Consider the following 20,400-nt stretch of genomic DNA (forward strand, 5'->3'; position numbering starts at 1 on the left):
ACACACACACACACACACACACACACACACACACACACACACACACACACACACACACACACAATGAAAATGTCATTAATGCTAAAGGAAAAAAAAGTTGGAAATATATCATTTATTTTTAACAAATCATTTGTGACCTTTGACTTCTGCTTCATACCAGCTCAAATAAATCTCAATTTCTAAATATTGATCATTATCAAAAATCATATTTCTGTAAGAAAAAAAATCTAACACTAAATGAACTCAGCAAAAGTCAGTGAGTCATAATTATCTGCACAATTTAGCAAATACTTCAAATAGAAACTTTAAGTCCAAATCAGTCAAATGATCAAATTTCCATCTTTTCTTTCTCAGGTTTTTAGATTTTCTCTTTTTTGCTCTTCAACACTGCCATGGTCCAAAGACCTGTTGACTTCCTATTCATGTTTTTGATTATTAATATGATTCGTTTCATTTATTTTCTGTTTTCCAGTCGCATCTCTTCGTCCCTCTGTTCCTTATGTTCTGTCAACCCGTGTCTCAGAGCTATTCTCTGGTTCCCTGTTTTATTTGGATTCTGCGTTCTGTGTGAGTGTATTCGTCATGTCTGATGAGGTTCAGCTGTGTCTGCCTTCTGTGGTGTATTCCCTCGTTACCCTGTCTTAACAGAACTATAAATACAACTATATACAGTCACATTTGTAAAAACAAAAAACTTTTATACTAAACACTTTTAAAATGTACAATGTGAAGAAGCCCAGGAGCAATCCCATTTCAGAACACTTAGAATAGCACAACTTCCTCCCAAAAGGCCAGAGGTTTTAACCACAGCATTCCAGCATCAGTTCATGTAAATGCAGCTACAGCTTTCCAAATCCCAGGAATCCTTTTAATGCAGTGTTCATAAGATCTTTAAATTGATCCTCGTATGCAACACGTCTCGGAAGATACAGGGATAAGCTGCACATCGATGCGTATCCCCGACTCCTGATCATAAAAGTCTATGTTGCAGGACCCCAGTGGTGGAAGTAAGTCAGCCCCAGTTATAAAGACCAGCAGCTCTTCAAACGTGTGGTCCACCTCTTGCTCTGTTAAAATACATACACCTAGTAAATAAAGCGTAATGTGTAGGTTCATGAATAAAAGATTTATAATCAGTTACACTGACTGTTATGTAGAGCGGTTGCATTAATGACAATTTAGGAGTCAAAAACAGGTTGTTAGGCAAAACTAATACTGCGAAGCATCGTATAAAGAAAAAGCAAAGCAATCCTGCCCTCCTAAGACACAGGACATTAATTTTTGTCCTCCGAGTCGGAGACCTGTATGTCAAGGACCCTTGACAGGTATTCATATACCTAAATGCCAAGAGAAAGAAAATATGTGTGTCGTCGTTAGGATAGGGATTTATGTTGATGTGAGAGACTGTAGCCTACAAGTTCATATTGTTCAATGACAGTTATGACATGTTGTGTTTCAGGTGATTTTACAGAAAAAAAACAAAACAAAATAACGTACTGAATACTTTTAACAAAAAAACTCTGTATATTAAATTACTTCTAAAATACCTGCCCCAACACTGATCACGAGAATAGACTCATTCTTATACAGCGCTTTTCTGCTCCACCTGTGCAGTCAGTGTTTTATACAACAAACTGCAACATGCTGAAACATTTCATTACACAGCATGCAATGAATTTGCATAAATGTAATGTCTTTAATATCCTGCTTAGTAATGGCAGTGTCTCTCAATTCCCCTTCGCACTTACTCTTTAACATAAACTTTGCTTTACTTCATGTATTGAAAGTGGCTTAATTCTACTGACTCATATTGACTACAGATAGCACACTGGCTTCCAATTAGAACCCTGGAAATCATTATTTAGAGTTTAAAATTCACATCACCACAAAAGTAAGACAAACACTCGGTCCTTATTTAATATAGATATTTTTTTATTCTTTAAAACTTTAAACAAACTTTAAACTTTAAACAAAGCAATGAAAAATGAGAGAAGAAATTGGAAAAAAAAAAAAAAGCAGTGTGAAAGTCACAGTTAGTCTGGTCAGGACTGGGGACACTGGTCTCTCATCAGTGGCTCTGAGACCAGAGTGTGGGAGCCCCTCGTGGCCTCACAGGTCACAGAGCCCACCTTCATCCAGTGGTCTGCAGGGAGCCTCAGGGTGCTGCTCCAGCTGTAGAGGCCGTCGTTCTCCTGCACCACGGGGCTCCTGCTCTCCTCCCAGCTGATGCTGCCACTGCCATCCACCTTCCAGGACAGACTCCAGTCTGAGGGGAAGCCCTTGTTGGCCAGACACATGACTGTAGCCTCCCCTTGTTTCAGCTCCTCACTGGAGGGACCCAGCACCTTCAGGGCGGGGCGGGCATCACCTAGGAAACACCAATCAGCTTAGAGGACAGGAACCACAATTTGAATTTCTCCGTTAAGAAGTTTCTGTCAGGTGTTTTTTCTGCTCCACCAGTCATTCACTCACACATTGTTTCACTTCCCTTTAAGAAACCTCTCATGCATATCAGCACAGAGAGAATCATCACACAGTTTGAGCTGAAATATGTTCAAACTACACTGGAAATAAAAAACAACAAAACGAAACAAAGATGTGTCAACACTTTTAAAAGATGTTAAGCTTCAACATCATCAGTTCTTCATAATAAACAGCTTGTTCTGGATAAGAAACTCAATACCACTACTTACCTAATGTGGTTTTTTTTATTGCTTACATTGTTGTAAATGATATGATACAATAAGAACACCAGAGATCTTTATCTTCACTCTGTGCAGTTTAACTTTTTTCATTGGAAATTGTCCTGAGTGTCTGAATATTCATTTCCAAAGCTGACTTTGTTTCTTAGGACAGAATTTATGAATAAAATAATTAATCAGTTACACAAAAAGTTTACTAGCCTTTCATATTAAATGAAATTAAAGAAAAGAAAATTACATTAAAAAAAAAAGCTCCAAGTCTGACTTACTTCCAACATCCAGTCTGGTTCCTCCACCAAAAGTCCACCACAGTGATACAAACTCATTGAGGCGCCGTACAAAAACCTCTGACTGTAGAGAGACACGGCTCTCTGACTCTGTCAGACTGGATTAAAACTAAAAGCTCTCAAGACTTAACCAGATGTATGTATATGTAAAATATCCTCAAGTCCACTCTGATGTTTTATATTGTGTTTAATATTCATTTTAACATTTATTCTGAAGCTAACTTTGTTTCTTCATGAAAATTTATCTAAAAACTATTTTCCTGAGGTTTTTTTTAGGCGCATTGAACAGAAAAGTTAAGATAACCACAAGAAAGAATTTTGCTAAAGTAAATGAGGTTTAAGTCTGACTTACTTCCAACATCCAGTCTGGTTCCTCCACCGAACGTGTACCACAGTGATACAAACTCATTGAGGCGCCGTACAAAAACCTCTGACTGTAGAGAGACACGGCTCTCTGACTCTGAAACAAACAAACTCAACAATATGAATTCTTTAAATCATAATTTCATAACATATTAAAATTATAATTTTTACATAAAAACAACGAAACACAATAAAACTATATTCCAATAATCCAATTTGGTCATTTACATTTTACAACTGTTAAGATACATCACTTTAATGCTTCCACCTTCTTTATCATAACTCTAAACATTAAATTTAATTTTCAAGCTACAATCACAAAACTTAAAACTCATCAGGTAAAACCTGACAAATGCATCAAAACAGTTTTATGTTCTCTCACAAACACTTAGTGTCTTCAGATCGCGCACAGAACCAGTTAAAATGATAATACTGCTGAGCATTACACACTACGTCACAAAACAGAGCACGAAACTCAAGTCTTTCCAGTCTCACAGTTTGTCCTGTTATTCTACAAAACATATAAAATGTCAACCTAAAACAGATGAATGATTCTGAGCAGGGCCGTGCAGAGATGCTGGAAGGGACGGGTGCTCAAAGTTCAAAAGGGGCACGTAGAACCAGGCTGAATAACAACAACACTGTTGCTGTAGAGGGGTTGCTGCTGCTCCTGCTGCAGATAGTGATGGAGGTCTGTGTTGCTTTGAGACTGTAGACAGTAAAAAGTCCACAGCAGAGATGGCAGCTGATTAAAGAAGTGTTATGAGATGATAATAAAATGCAAAGATTGGTGACAGCGCTCGGAAGCATTAAACAACAAAACTGTGGGAAATGAACTCGGCTCTGCCTGTGAGTCACTCTTCCATCTCCTCATCTCATCTGTCACTCTCCACTTGCTGTACATCTCAGAACAGGGCACACTCTGGTGTTTCATTAATCTATTATTTAATTATCCATACTTAAAAGCTCATGCACCTAATCCAAAATAAAGTAATGATAGAAAAATGTTATAGAACCAAAGCATTGTGTTTATTATTGTTTTTATACTTGAGCACCTCTGCTATACAACAACTGGTACAGGCGTTATTGTTACCTGTTGTGACGGAGTTACACCGTCCCGAGACACATTTTTGGCTTCTAGAGATCTTGCAACTGGCTTTTGGGCTGTGTGGGGTCTCTCTCTTCCGGAAGATGATTGAATAAAGAATTATAAATGTTTGGACCACTCCTGAGTTGGGTTTTCTCTGTTCTATCATGGGGATGAAAAAATCAGGTTTAATAGACAGTAATATATGATGAGTAATAATTTAAAAAATCCATACACATAAAACACACACACACACATACGGTGACATTTTATACCTTCTCCAGAATACTGTATATACTACGGCCACAAGTTTTCATCATGATGCTGATCCAGAATCCTTCCCTTATTATTTAATTCTAGTGCTATAAGTGTCATGGTCCTGGGTCATGTGACCCAGTGTTTTGTGTTAATTATTATTATCTTATGCTTTAGGTTATTCTGGTTATGTCTTTTGCTATGATTTCTAGTTCCTAGGTTTGGTTCCCATGCTCCCTCTGTTCCAGTTCAGTCAGGTCTCTGTGTAAAGCCCGTGGCTGTGTCCCAATTCAGGGTCTGCACGCTTGAAGTACGCGCACTACGGTGCGTACTATGAGTACGAGAAGTGCGGAAGTGAGAGGCTTGTGAAATGGGACGGTCTAGCCTGCGTCGCGCTGTTCAGGTTGCCTAGCAACCATGATACTAACCACGAGAAACGTTTCATACAGCTTTGTGTGACAGAAATGAAGGAGAAAAATGTCTTGTTGGTCATTCATTTCTTCACTCAAAGACAAGTATGACAGTGTGACAGTGTATATATAGATGTATTATATACAAGAGACAACTATTGTTCATTTAATATGTTGCCATTATTACATTTGGCTCAATGCTTACATACATGTGTAAAAAGAAAATGTACGAGCTGTGAAAACTGTTTCTGATAGAATGAAGAGTAGACTGATATAGTAAATATGACTATCCACTCTGTGCATAAGAAATGTTTAAACTGTAGAGATACAATCATTTTGCTGCTGTAAGATCAGCATTTTGTCATGTTTGAAATATTAATCTAATATAATGTGTTTCTGGCACTTCTCCCCTGCAACTTTGTGTCTTTGTCTCATTTTCTCTGTATCTCTTTGTACAACTTTATAGTGACAAAAAAAGGCTTTCTCTTCTATTCTAACTTGCATGTTTCTGTCAGTCAGATGATTTCCATAGAGAGGCACTTTGCATCAGCAGCACCATGCTCCAGTGCTCTGGGAGAGTTTATAGTCCTGAGAGTTGAACACTGGATGACTGACAGCTGTCCTTCATCACAACCGAAGCCACAGAAATCCTCCTCATCAAAAACATGACTTTGATCTGCGTCCTCATCTGGACTCTCCTCTGCTGCTGCTTCACAGGTAAAGTCCAGAGAATCAAACTCCTCTCCTCTATCAACATCTGTCCCTCTGAAATGAAGCCCACAAAACCATGAAGCTGCTTTATGTTTTTGTCTCTGTGTCCTCAGAGTCCAGAGGACAATATACAGTGACTCAGCCTGGAGCAGTGAGCTCTGCTGTGGGAGGATCTGTGAGCATCAAGTGTACGACCAGTCAGGATGTTTATAACAACAACCGTTTATCCTGGTACCAACAGAAAGATGAAGGAGTTCCTAAACTGCTCATTTATGTTGCTAGCACTCGAGTATCAGGGATTCCCGCTCGTTTTACAGGCAGTGGATCAAACTCTGACTTCACTCTGACCATCAGTGGAGTCCAGGCTGAAGATGCAGCAGTTTATTACTGTATGTGTTGGCACTATCCTAACAGTCTGTGGGTGAGCACACAGTGAAAAACAGTCGTACAAAAACCTCCCTCAGTCAGACTGAACAGAAACTGAAGTGACTGCTGCAGCTGGAAGATACTGCAGAGACTGATACAGTTCACTGAGGACACACACACACACACACACACACACACACACACACACACACACACACACACACACACACACACACACACACACACACACACACACACACTGTAGATCTCTTAAACAAATACCATCATTTTTTGCACAGCAAGGAAAAGTTGGAGAAAGTCTCGAGAAACAATCATTGCAAAAATCTTTTCTCTGAAACGAAGCTGACAAAACCATGATGTGTACGATTATGATAAAGAAAGCTGAGCAGTGTATTGAAAAAAGCTTGGCTTTGACCTTTGAGCTCAGCTTGAAAATAGATCTGTGAAGGTTCTCAGTCATCCAGGTGCTCGTACTCTAAGGAGGCACCAAACCTACAAAATGTCTTTGGGGCAAGACATCGTTCCCTCAAAGCTACTCGAGGATGACAGTGTGGAAATAAGTGTGCAGTCAGTTATTAATACTAGTCTTCTATCTGGGTGTTGTTGGGTCTGTGTTTCCACAAGCCCCGCTGGTTTAGAGACTAATTCATCATGAAGAAAACGAGACAGTCAGCGATCGATCAATTTACTTGCAATGGAGGCCTCGTCGGTGTCTACCACAAAATGACCCCAACGATGGCCTCCGCTTGCTATTGGGAAAACAGTTCACACAATACAATAGTACCTCCCCTCGTAAACCCCCCTTGGTTACAAAGACAAGGCACTGTATGTATGTGTGTGTGTGTGTGTGTGTGTGTGTGTGTGTGTGTGTGTGTGTGTGTGTGTGTGTGTGTGTGTATCAAGATATGGCCCTGTGAACGTCTCCTTAAAAGCTGGTGCCAGGAGTCCAGCGGTCCACCTAAACAAAAGGCTCTTATACTTAAGCAGATACAGAGTAGGTGTCCTCCCATACTATATAAAGAAGGTACGACCTCACTCATGACCTTAGGATGTGTGTGCATGCCAGAACACTCTGGAAGAGTCTTTGCAGACTACCAAGGATCAGACCTCTATCATTATACAATTGATACCTCTAAGCATATATGATTATATGATAGAGCCCCTTTTTTATGGCCTCTATCAACCCTCATCGCCTCACTTCAGGCATTCTTCCTGTGGGGGGAATACTTAGGACTCCTCTATTGTCCTTTTTATCTCTGCAGAAAACCTTTCTCAGAAAGGGTATTGGATCCAGTTGTTTTACTGCTGTTATGATCCCACCTGTTGAATCACTTTAGCAGTCTTGTAGAAGTGGTCATGATGCAAATGACAACAACAATGACACAAAGGAAGACCCTCTTCAGATTGTCAAAGTATGCTTAGCACAGTGACACAGCATTAGGTGATGTTCATAGGAAATTGCCGTCGGTCATTCCCCATCACCACCCTAGCTTCTGGTTTATGTGCTGCTCACAGAATCATGATGCCATCATTGAACTCCCTCTGTGCTGTCGATTGGAGCTTGGCACGCTCCCCTCACCCTCAGATGCCCGTCTGTAGTATTTTTTCTCTCTTACTTTCTTTGCTAAATGTACCTGTATATTGTTTATATGATCTAAATATATTAACAATGAACAATTTCTTTTTGTTCTCAGATCAAATAAAACAATTCCATCTCAAATACTTTTTTTTCCACATAATGAAAGTATTTGTGTAGAAATTAAAACTCTTTGCAAGTAAATTATTGTTTTATCATATATCCTGCGTAATTTAAAATACGAAAATATTAAAACCATACTAAATATAGAAGAATGTATTAAAACTATCACAGTAACGCTCCTGTTAAGTAAAGGTGGTATGAATAATTTGTTTTACAGAGACGAGTAAAACTTTGAGTTTCAAGTCCTTTCACTCTAATTACCACTGGAGCAAAGCTAAGTTAGAAAAATTAAATGTAATGCAGGGCTGTAGAGTGCAACCAATTTGGTCGCAAGTGCGATTAAAAATAATCTCAAGTCGCAGCGGTACGACCAACTATTCGAGTAAAAAATAAATAAATAAAATACTCTCTGCAACTCTGAAACTCTCCCTGTGGTCAACAACCGACACACATTATGCTCCTATCGTGGTCTAAACCAATCAGAGATAATCAGGGGTGGGACCTCTCTGATTGGTCGTAGTTCAGATATTCATGTAGTCCGTCTGTACGTTTGAAAGTACAGGCAGATAGAGAGAGGTGAGTAGCTTGAATAAAGCGACATTGATTCATTAAATCCTAAATCGAGTTTTAAACATAAATATATTCTCCCAGAAGCGCCGGAATCTCAGGTTAAAGATCACAAAAGTATTTTATCAACCACCAAACAGTAAATGAGAGCAGGTAAACGGATTCCACACAAAGACACACAGCGTAAACACACAGAGCGGACCCGACGCATCAGAATCAGCTTTCTCTGCTTTCTCACACGACGGCACGTAGACGGACACGCCATCGGGCTGAAAGCCGACAGCTCACTGATTCTGATGCGTCGGGTCCGCGCTGTTTACGTCTTTTTTGTGCTGATTCTGAGCTGCAGGTTTTGTCTCTCTCCAAGCAAAATTGACTGAACCAGCAGCAAAAGAAGCAACAAACTATTCACATCTGATAAACATCGTCATGAATTCCCTCTTACTTTACTGTTTTGTTTCCACCAAGATAAAAATCACACTTCATGCACAGCTCTCTCTCTCTCTGTATTCAAGAACAGTTTCCCATCTCAAATCTCTGTTTTCTGCATTATTCCTTCGCTTATTACCCACCAGTCTACCGTTGTTTGCAGTGCTGTCAGCCTCTGTCTTTTTTTTTTCTTTTTTCTTTTACTTCAATGACCTCGGACAAGAAAGCCTATTTTCTGCTGTTCAATACTGAAGAAATGTAAACTTTTTAAAAATTATGCAAAATTGCAGAATATTTTTAAGATAATCTGCTATAAAAAGCCAGGCCAGGAATATCTCCTTCATGTGTTCTGTTTTTTATTCTCAGTTACTTTGACACATGGGCATTGTTAGGATTGATATTTTTTATATTGTCATTTGTGCTAAAATATATAGATATATAACCATTGCCTTTATGTGTCCTAATATGGCTATCATTATGAAGAAAAAGCCAGACAGTCAAAGGGGCTTTCTTTTGTTTACATTTACATCATGTACACTTATATAAGTTGGTTGGAGTTTTGAGCCATGGGTGGACATGACTCAAAAAGGGGGGAGAAGATCATAAACAACTTGATCCAATTTCCTTTAAAAAACTTTTTCTGCAGTGACAACAGGAAAGGAGAGGAGTTGTAAATGCAGATGATTCACCAGGTGACTCTATCACCCCACAGGATGTGTACAGTGAGAAGATTTGGGGGTTTGAAAGGGGTCATAAAGAGGAGTGTTGACCAGGCTACAGCTTTGAAGATAGCTGGAAGCCACATGGACAAACCAAAAACCAACGGATGTGTTTGAATGCCTATGTCTGCATACATTTGGATTGTAGTGCATATTCTTTTGAGAACGTTGATTCTTGTTTTTGACTGTTGACATTCATTTGTTTCCTTGCAGGATGTAGTTTACTGTGTGTGAGATGAATGAGAAGTAGGATAATTGCTAAGCACGTTTCGTACATGTATGAACTGTGAACTTTTGCAGCAGTAGGAAGTGAATGATGTGAGGAGCTGTGTGTGAATGAAGCCTATACTGAACTGTCAAACACAAGGGTGCATAAGTGGAAATTTAAGTACAAAGTTGACAAAAAGGGGGGACTGTTGGAGTCAAATTGTTAAATGTTGTCATTGTGTTACTTAAATGTGTAAGACTTAGTTCAAGCAGCATGGTCAAAGACATTCCTTTGTCTCTGACCACCTCTCCAGCCTGTTTGTTGGTGGGGGAGGCTGTAGTGTTTCATTATAGGGACATCCTATGTGAGGGTTCTGTTTTCTTGGTTAGTAAGCTTCCTGCTTTTATGACCCTTTTGATAAGCAGGAGGTCACACAAACGCACCACCAAACAAGCATACACACTCACATACACACAAACACACACACACACACACACACACACACACACACACACACACACACACACACACACACACACACACACACGCAGTGTTTTAACCCTTTGTGACCATAGGGGGGTTTTACAACGAGTGGTGTTTGTGTTCTCAGAATAAAAAGCTGCAAGGAAGGCTGTTTATTTGATGCTGGCTAGCAGACAGGTGAGGAGCGTTTAGCTCCAAGAGCCTGGTTCCAACCAGCCTGCCTTGCTAGCAAGTAAAATTGCTGTTCATCTTGCTTCCTTGTCGTTAACGGGAATAAGTTTCTAAACCAGCGGGGCCTGTGGAAGCGCAGAGCAGCGATCACGGCGAAGCTGCTCCTCCGGCACCGATGCTAGAGGCGGCGGGATTCCTCCAGGTCGCTCGCTAACACTGTGGAGCATCAGCAGTGAGTCACGGATGTTAAAAAGCGTCTGTCGCTCATACACCAACAGGGAGTGGGTTTTCAAAGCTAGCAGGGACACCACTAAGAACATAATACACAAACATTGCAGAACCGAGAGAAAGACGGCGTGCCATAACACCCGGTGCCATCTCTGCATTCTTATGGCCAAAGAGTGCCAAAGCACTTTAAGCACAAGAACAAGATTGTTAGTTAATCATTTACAAATCAATATTGTCTGTATGGACAGCAATTTCCCCCCAAAAAAGGGCACATGTAAAACCGCGGTGTTAAGCGATGCGGTTGAAAAAGTGGCGCACCAGTGCAACCAAGGCAAAAAGTTATTCTAGAGCCCTGTAATGTTAAAGATAATTAGAACATGAAGGCACTGCTTAGCTTAACTGAAAACAATTCTGGGATTTGTTTTTTGAACTTTAGCATCACAGTTGAACAAATGAAAGACCAGGAGAATAACAAAGTGAAAGATGAAACATCGACCAAATCATTTTAACAATGTTCATGTTTGAAAATATACAGCTTAATAAAAACAGGATGACTTTATTTGCACAACAATGTAAGTTGATAAGAAGGTTCGTTTTTGGTATAGAGGAGTTTATTTGTTTTGGATGTGAGCAATGCCAAAACAAGAAAACAGGTCCTTATGTTCCCCAATCTTCCCAAACAGAAAATGAAAAGTAAACCAAAGACGAGTTTCTTAGCAATGCTCTTAACCAGGAAACAAGTGTTTCAACAAAAATGGCCTTTCACTCCTTAACTGCTGCAAGGTTTACATTTTACTGTTTGACTATTTACACTGCACAAGTTTACTCTCACAAATTAAACCCTTTTTGGGCAAAAAAAAAGATGGAGGACCTGTACTACTGTGTGTGTGTGTGTGTGTGTGTGTGTGTGTGTGTGTGTGTGTGTGTGTGTGTGTGTGTGTGTGTGTGTGTGTGTGTGTGTGTGTGTCCTCAGTGAACTGTATCAGTCTCTGCAGTATCTTCCAGCTGCAGCAGTCACTTCAGTTTCTGTTCAGTCTGACTGAGGGAGGTTTTTGTACGACTGTTTTTCACTGTGTGAACACACGCTGACTGTTAGGATAGTGAAAACTCTGACAGTAATAAACTGCTGCATCTTCAGCCTGGACTCCACTGATGGTCAGAGTGAAGTCAGAGTTTGATCCACTGCCTGTAAAACGAGCTGGAATCCCTGATTGTCGAGTGCTAGCACCATAAATGAGCAGTTTCGGAACTCCTCCATCTTTCTGTTGGTACCAGGCTAAATGGTTGTTGTTATAAACATCCTGACTGGTCGTACACTTGATGCTCACAGTTCCTCCCACAGCAGAGCTCACTGCTCCAGGCTGAGTCACTGTGATCTGTCCTCTGGTCTCTGAGGATACAGAGACAAAAACATAAAGCAGCTTCATGGTTTTGTGGGCTTCATTTCAGAGGGACAGATGTTGATAGAGGAGAGGAGTTTGATTCTCTGGACTTTACCTGTGAAGCAGCAGCAGAGGAGAGTCCAGATGAGGACGCAGATCAAAGTCATGTTTTTGATGAGGAGGATTTCTGTGGCTTCTGTTGTGATGAAGGACAGCTGTCAGTCATCCAGTGTTCAACTCTCAGGACTATAAACTCTCCCAGAGCACTGGAGCATGGTGCTGCTGATGCAAAGTGCCTCTCTATGGAAATCATCTGACTGACTCCAGCACGACTCGTTTAAAAAGAGTTTTTCACAGCATATTTGGAATGTGACTCAACTGAACACTGTAGATTCATAGACAGGTAAGAAATAAAGAAAAACTCGACCCCTACAATGAAGTGATGTGAAAGCTGTGTAAATTTGAGCAGATGTGTTAGAGCTCACGTTTATCCTCCAGTATCATCACCATCATTGACACTGAATGTGGGGACATAATCAAAATCGTAATTATAATACTTTTAAATTAAAAAAAAACAACTGGAGAATCCGTACCAAAGAGCACTGAAGCTTTTATATTCGGTGTTAATTCAACAATGTAAACAAACACTTTTTCAGTTTTCGCTCCTTTGTTGTGACATATCTCACTTTGTCACTGCAGAATAATGTCATGGAAATATAATCAACAAAGTCTGCAGACACGATGAGCCAACACCTTTTTAATTCCCAAGCAGTTGAGGGAGAGACGACATTCAGTGGGGCACTGATACGTGTCTCTAAAGATGAATAGCAGCCCTCTTTAAATACAGTCAAACAGAAGGCATTTCCACAGCTGTTGTCACACCCTTGACCCCTCCAAGAGAGGGAGAGAGTTTACAACTTTATCTCCTCTTCCAGTGTCACATAGAGACTGCTCCTTGCCTCTTCCCCACATCCTCAAAGACCTGATTAACAAAAGACTTCACCACCTGTTGAATTCTCCCCCTCTGGGTGTCACCAACTTTCTCACGATGCCTGACTTTGTGCAATAAAGTATAAGCTGAATGCTTCCCCACATGTGAACCTCGAAGTGACCCAAAAGTGATATTACTAAAACATGTGACAAATTCATAAAATAAAATAAATTTCCAGCACATTCCCGCTCTTTGGATTACTCTGCTAATCACGTCAATTCAGATTACAATTACTTTGTTGAAATAAATGGATTACACGTCTTCTCCTGTTTCATATGTTAGGCTGTGCACTCTCTATGGTAATTCCACGCTGGTTGAAACCCAAAGAAAACATTAAGAGGCTCTAATGTCTGTGTCTCAATCTTGCAGCCCATGTCATCTCTACTTGCTGCCAGCATTATGACGTGAAGAAATATTAAAAAATATTTAAAAATTATTATTCAAAAAATAATTTAATATGAAGGCAACAGGCAGAGTGTTACAGGCATCGCCCTAAAGAATGTAGCCTGATGGGCAGTGTAGTCCGTGCTGCAGGGAGAATGGACTGCTGTACCTGTTATGTGTCTGTGATTGTCCTGTTATAAAAATATCAAATTAAAACAGAGATGAATGATTCTGCGCTGTGGTCATGTTTAACTTTTGCATCCTGTGGTCAGCATCATGCATCAATGTGAATCACTGCAAGTTTTTTTGTACTGAGTTTTACAAAACTCTAAAATAGGTTTTGCAAATTGTACCTTTCCTCTGATTTTTTTTAATGTCTTTCATTTTTGACGCCATGTTCAAATGTGCAGGTTCTTTTTTGGGGGAAAACTTTTCTATTCTGTCCTGTTGCTTACATGTAAGCGGATCTTTGATTTGCTGACAGGTAAGTTTCTAAAACTTCTTTCAGGGTGAAGATTCTCTGAAACTCTGTTCATGTGTTTGAGTAGACAAGTACAACATTTCTTTTCTTCTTTTTTTTTAAGTGAACAAGAGGAAATCAGATTTTGTCTTACAAGGACGAATGTCTGAGCCTTTATCTTCAGACATTGTTTGCATGTTTTGTTGGCATTTGGCAACACTTGGGGTTATATCATACAGTACTGCTCTGGTTTGATCATGAAACATTTTCTTGCCTTTCTCAGTCAATGGACATGTTTTTGTAAAAGATTGCAGAAAATACGCAAATTTAAAAATCCCACACATCCATCAATGTCTGGATGTGTCCTAAAGCACAAGAAAGAAAACATTTTCATAAACTGACTGATTAATTGATAAACAGCATCGACTATTTGATCCAACTACTTGTTGTTTTCAGTCAGATGATTTCCATAGAGAGGCACTTTGCATCAGCAGCACCATGCTCCAGTGCTCTGGGAGAGTTTATAGTCCTGAGAGTTGAACACTGGATGACTGACAGCTGTCCTTCATCACAACAGAAGCCACAGAAATCCTCCTCATCAAAAACATGACTTTGATCTGCGTCCTCATCTGGACTCTCCTCTGCTGCTGCTTCACAGGTAAAGTCCAGAGAATCAAACTCCTCTCCTCTATCAACATCTGTCCCTCTGAAATGAAGCCCACAAAACCATGAAGCTGCTTTATGTTTTTGTCTCTGTATCCTCAGAGTCCAGAGGACAATATACAGTGACTCAGCCTGGAGCAGTGAGCGCTGCTGTGGGAGGAACTGTGATCATCAAGTGTAGGACCAGTCAGGATGTTCATGTTTATAACAACAACCACTTTTTAGCCTGGTACCAACAGAGAGATGGAAGCCCCCCCAAACGTCTCATTTACCATGCTAGCACTCGAGCATCAGGGATTCCAGCTCGTTTTACAGGCAGTGGATCAAACTCTGACTTCACTCTGACCATCAGTGGAGTCCAGGCTGAAGATGCAGCAGTTTATTACTGTCAGAGTCTTCACTATCCTAACAGTCAGTATGTGTTCACACAGTGAAAAACAGTCGTACAAAAACCTCCCTCAGTCAGACTGAACAGAAACTGAAGTGACTGCTGCAGCTGGAAGATACTGCAGAGACTGATACAGTTCACTGAGGACACTGTTAAAGTTGGTTCAGTTTGGGTCAGAGAAGAAAGCAAGTCTCAGTCCGAGGTAGGTGTCAAAAATAGTGATCTTTATTACACACTTTTGCGCAGTCAGTGTGGGAAAGACAATTTGCAATACAATCCTTCGTCGAATGGAGCGTCCCGTCTCCTTATATTACCATTATGACATCACAGTTAGATCTTTACTGGAAATGATAACAATTGCCCTCCTCTTCAAAACATTGTCCTAATATAGACATCAACTGCTACTCTTAAAGAAAAACAAGTGTGTATTACATTGTGCATTTTGTGAAAGTGTATCTATCAGAAAAACTGTCCTCAGACGACCCTCCTATTATTACTAAGTGTGTATGTAAACGTGCGTGTGTTATACAAGTACGTGCATGTGGTTACAGGCCGGCGTACGTGCAGAACTGAACGCAGACAGGCCCGAATCCAACAGGACTGGTGTGATTGCAATGTGGTGCAACAACTTAAACAGATAACAAGAATAATACAGAACCTCAATAGACTGATTAAAGTACTGATCGTCTATGTGCATTAATATTCGCTCAGAGTAACATAAATGTGATTCAAAGATTATTCTGTCAACTGATTCAACAATGGTAAATGATTAATCAATGATAACTGATTATAAGAATACAAAATAAAATATCTCCTGGTCACACTCCTCCTCTTTGGCCTTTAGAAAAAAGGCCAACTTTTACCCAGATATTGTGTCACTCCTCCGTCCAGGCGGCTTCTCGCAACGGCATCATATGTTCCGGACCAGCTGACCCAGCTGAACCAGAAGCTATGGCCCTACTCACCAGATTACCCAACACCTGCCTTACCAGAGGAATGAGACAACACCCGATCAGCAATATACCTAGAAAAACTAAAAGAGAAAACATGGCAGACATAAACACTCCCTTCCATTGCCCAAAAACAGATGTGATCCAGTCTCCCAGCCTTGAGTTCACGCCTGAGTGCTCATGCATGGTTCTAGATAACGCTTTCAAATTCTCCAGCGCCCGCGTGACCGTTCCGTCCGGAGCTGTATTGTTGGGAATAAAGGTGCAACATAAGTCCCCAAACATCGCGCACACGCCTCCCTTCTCAGCCAATAACATGTCCAGCGCCATGCGATTCTGGATTCCCATTAAAGACGTCGGACCTAATTGTTCTGCAAGGCCTTCCACCGCGTCCCTAGTGAGATTAGAGAGTCTCAACACATTATAATGAACATAGTTAATGCGATCAACATTTTTATTTGGAGTTATCCATAAAAACACACTTTCAAAGCCGGCCGCTATCTGATCAACTAACTTATACTCATCTGGAACTCCTCTGGGAACTCCTATTGAGTCAATCCAGGTTGGCGAGTCCGATCTTGGGTCATACCTGTGCATACCCTTTGTGCTTCTCCTACGTCTGGCTGTCGACACATCCGCGCCTCGCTGTGGAACTGTCTCTAGCCTACTTCCTATAAGCATCAAAGGTGCACCTAAGCGCACCAGAGCACATGTTCCCACGCTCCCCAAGGGAACCTGCACCAAAAGGGTATACTGCCCACAATAATAATATAGCCCACCTCTCGCCCAGGTGCCTATAATTGTGTTTGGGTCACTTACATTATTGGTAGTCCTGCCTGGGATCGTCCTCTGACACCAGCTTGGATCAATCCTCCCTACCGTATATCTCACACTGTCTGTAGAGAACTCAAAACATGTATAATTATCTCGTCTTGGTGTGAATGAACCTGGTTGTGTACGTTTATCAATGGGCGGATATAATCCTGACAAAGTGGTGCAGTTACCTGTATTCACCGCCTCTCTAGTTAATCTCAGCATACAGTTATAACCCCACTCATCCTCTGGATACAGAGGAGCGGGTTCAGTAAACAGACGAGGTCGAGCGGTAGCACAAGCAACACAATCAACCACTTGCTGCTCTTTAGCATTTTGAGCCACCCAATCTAACCACAGATTCCTATCACCGAAACCTGTGGCACGCTCTATTAACTCTTGAGGTTTTAATCTAGTGTAATCTGCGGCAACAAGCCATTTCTCTGGTGAGTCCTTGTAGGTGACTATCTCTAGGGGATCTATTTGCTCTGTGAGATTCACTGTAGCGTCGTTCCCTATCAGTTTAGATCTGGGATTGAATAAATTCACCCGAATTACCCCACTTGGATCTGTCCCTGCTTTATCTACCCCTATAACTAGATAAAACGCGCCCCCGTCATACCCTGCTTCCGGGAGTTTGCTCCATGGACCTAGGGAAAGAGTGACAGGGTTATTTGTTACAGAGTAATCTCTTTGAATGGCTATCCCTTCAAGGGCCGGTGGCACTGTTGGCTGCCATCCTACTCCTGTCCACGCAACCACATCCTGCCAAGAACACCACTGATCCGTTATATAAGTATAAATTTCTCCGTTCATTGATGGACCCCACACCGACTTGGGATAACAAACCCACACATTATATGTTCTCCAGCTACTACCGTCACCCGAGCATTTAATTACCTCACACAAATCGAATGTGAACGCCGTCGTGGACCCATTTACATACCCAAACTTGACTCCGCTACTGGCTTTGAGACACTCATCATTCCCACCTGAACCAACCGCACGCTTGACTTTTTTTGACGACTTGATCGGTTCGGGCTCTGGAGCGGATAGACCTCTGCGTCTGGGCAATTCACCTGTCTGCCAAAAAACAAACAAACACGTTATAACACTTATTAACCCCAGCACCCCCGTTATTTTCCAATTTTCCCACAATTTCATGATGCTCCCAGGCTCGTTTTACTTTTACTCTAAGCTACGTAATAAAAATATAAAGTTATAAGTATAAAAGTAGGTGATTAACGTACAAAACTATTAAGATTCCTTTAAACTATCAATTACTTCAGACTAGAGCCCTAGCCTATTTAGGAGCCTCAAATGAATTGTGACGCTCCTCTTCTTTTCTTCGCCTCGACTCAGGTTAGACTACTGAGGAGGACCGTGGCCAGGGGGAGAGGATTATTCTGCCTCTATGTTCCCCCCTGGGTTAGTGGTGGAGCTTAGCTCCAGCAAGCTCTCGTCCGCGACTGCACACTGAGACCAATGGAACCAGGTCTCCCCTTTCCCCTTCAGACGGACAGCACTGGTGGTTCGGGCAGTTACTTCGAAGGGTCCGGTCCACCTCGGGTCTCTCCACTTTCGCTTAATGACCTTCAGCCACACCGCCTTGGCATCGGGGATGTCCTCCGCTTTCACCCCTTCTCCAACCTGTTGTGTGAAACTAGACACAAGAGCTTTTAATTCTTTCCAACATTCAATATGTTTTCTATTACTTTTTATACTTTCTTCCGCCGGAACTGTTGTCCAAGGACCTGGAAACTGTCGTCCTGTCAACAGCTCATATGGTGTGAAACCTGTGGATTGATTAACACAACATCTTATTATCATCAATGCAATTGGCAGGGCTGCTACCCAATTTAGCCCCGTGTGAGCAGAAATTTTAGCAATTTTATTCTTCAGGTTTAGATTCATTCTTTCTACCTTTCCCTGCGACTGGGGATGATATACAGTGCCAAATCTATGTTGCAACCCCAGCTTCTGTTCTACCTCTGCCAAATCTTTGTTTTTGAAATGAGTCCCATTGTCGGACCTAATCCGCTTAGGGAAACCATGGCGGGGGATGTAATGATTGATTAAACATTTAATCACACTTTTTGCATCCTCCCTCTTGGTTGGCCATGCCTCAGGCCAGCCCGTCAAAGCATCTACACTTACCAGTAGATATCGAACTCCTCCTGGGCCTGGATCAATCATGTCAGTGAAGTCAATGACAATCTCTTCACCTGGTCTTTCTGGAATGGGGAACTTACCTGCCTCTGGTTTAATCACCGGCTTCGGATTGTGCCTCCCACAGATCAGACACGTCCTGGCCTTCTCCTTGATCATATCCTTCAAAAAGGGATGCCACCAATGGCACAGATGTCTCCCCATCTGGGCGACACCTACATGGCCAAGGCCGTGCGCTTCGGCAATCTTCTGTTTTGCCAAGTTGGCTGTCAACACTGGTCGACCATCAGGTCCTCGCCAGAGACCTCCTTCTTCCCAGGCTCCTCGATTCTTCCAGACCACCTTTTCCTCTGGGGCCGCCTCCTCTTGGGCCTTCCTGGCTTCCTCTAGCATGTTGACCCCTAGTTCTTCCTCCACCGTTATTTGTACCATCTGTCGTGATGCTTTATAACCCGCTGCCTCTTTTGCAGCTCGATCGGCTTCCTGATTTCCTCTGGCCATCAGGCCGGTCCCTGAGGAGTGGCCTTTGCATTTTATGATGCTCACCTCCTCTGGATCTCCCAAGGCCTGCTCAAGTTCCTCCATTTCCTTTTTGTGGCAGATTGGTGCGTTATCTGCTGTCCTGAATCCTGCTCTTCTCCATTGGGCCAGCTCCACATGAGCTGCTCCAAAGGCATAAGCTGAGTCCGTGTAAATGTTGACTCTTTTTCCTTTTGCAAGTCTCAAAGCTCGACTTAGAGCAATTACTTCTGCTCTTTGGGCTGACTGCTGCCCTTCAAGTCTTCCAGCCTCCTTTACTTCAAATTCAGCTCCGCTTCTGCAGACTACCGCGTAGCCTGCTTTTAATCCTTCCTCATCTCTGTAGCAGCATCCATCCGTGAACCAATCTTCAGCTCCTGTCAGAGGTTCTGCTTTCAAGTCTTCTCTTATCTTCTCGTCAACTTCAGCTCTCTTTGCGCAATCATGAGGTTCTCCTCCTGACCCCATTAAATCTGCCATGTTGATTCCTTCATGTGTGAAGGTCAAGTTGGGAGCGTCTAAAACTTTACACACTCTCTGTTGTGTGAGAGGTGTCATGGTGAAGGCTTGTGAGTTAACATATGCCACCACACTGTGGGTGGTCAGCACCTTCAACGGATGGTCCCTCACTATATGTGCTGTCTTTTGTATAATTTTTGACACCCCAATGGCATGCTGTGTGCATCTTGGGTGCCTTGTCTCTAATGGATTCAGCCTGATGCTGACGTACATAAGTACCTCTCTTCCTCCCCCTTTTTTCTGAAACAACACCCCATTAGCTATCCTGTGTGTTTCTGAAACATCAAGATAGAAGGGTTGTTCATAATTAGGGATAGCAAGATCAGCCGATCTTGACAAGTCCTGTTTCAATGCAATAAACGCCGACTCAGTGGCCGATGTCCATGGCAGTTCAGCCTTAAGATTTCTGACACCTGCCGTTTTTACCAAATCCCTCAAAAGGGCTGTTTTGCCTGC

The 20,400-nt window shown here is 41.8% G+C and overlaps 1 protein-coding gene across 1 annotated transcript; it reads right to left on the reverse strand.

Annotated features, from left to right (window-relative positions):
- Positions 1 to 1,910: 1,910 nt before the first annotated feature.
- On the reverse strand, positions 1,911 to 12,416 carry LOC113014114 (immunoglobulin kappa light chain-like). The gene is made up of 4 exons (XM_080296240.1): positions 12,204 to 12,416; positions 11,789 to 12,096; positions 3,342 to 3,393; positions 1,911 to 2,368 (listed from the first exon to the last, which is right to left on the reverse strand). The coding sequence occupies exons 1-4, from the start codon at positions 12,253 to 12,255 to the stop codon at positions 2,043 to 2,045; spliced, it is 738 nt and encodes a 245-aa protein (XP_080152366.1). The 5' UTR covers positions 12,256 to 12,416; the 3' UTR covers positions 1,911 to 2,042.
- Positions 12,417 to 20,400: the final 7,984 nt, after the last annotated feature.

This window comes from Astatotilapia calliptera, chromosome 22 (genome assembly GCF_964374335.1).
Source record: "Astatotilapia calliptera chromosome 22, fAstCal68.1, whole genome shotgun sequence".
Taxonomy (NCBI): Eukaryota; Metazoa; Chordata; class Actinopteri; order Cichliformes; family Cichlidae; genus Astatotilapia; species Astatotilapia calliptera.

Excerpts from the sequence above, each read along its gene's own strand:
- LOC113014114 (XM_080296240.1), bottom strand. The coding sequence starts at position 12,255 with ATGACTTTGATCTGCGTCCTCATCTGGACTCTCCTCTGCTGCTGCTTC. Across the intron at positions 12,097-12,203 it reads CCTCTGCTGCTGCTTCACAG|AGACCAGAGGACAGATCACA; the intron begins GTAAAGTCCAGA and ends CTGTATCCTCAG. Across the intron at positions 2,369-3,341 it reads AACCAGACTGGATGTTGGAA|GTGATGCCCGCCCCGCCCTG; the intron begins GTAAGTCAGACT and ends GGTGTTTCCTAG.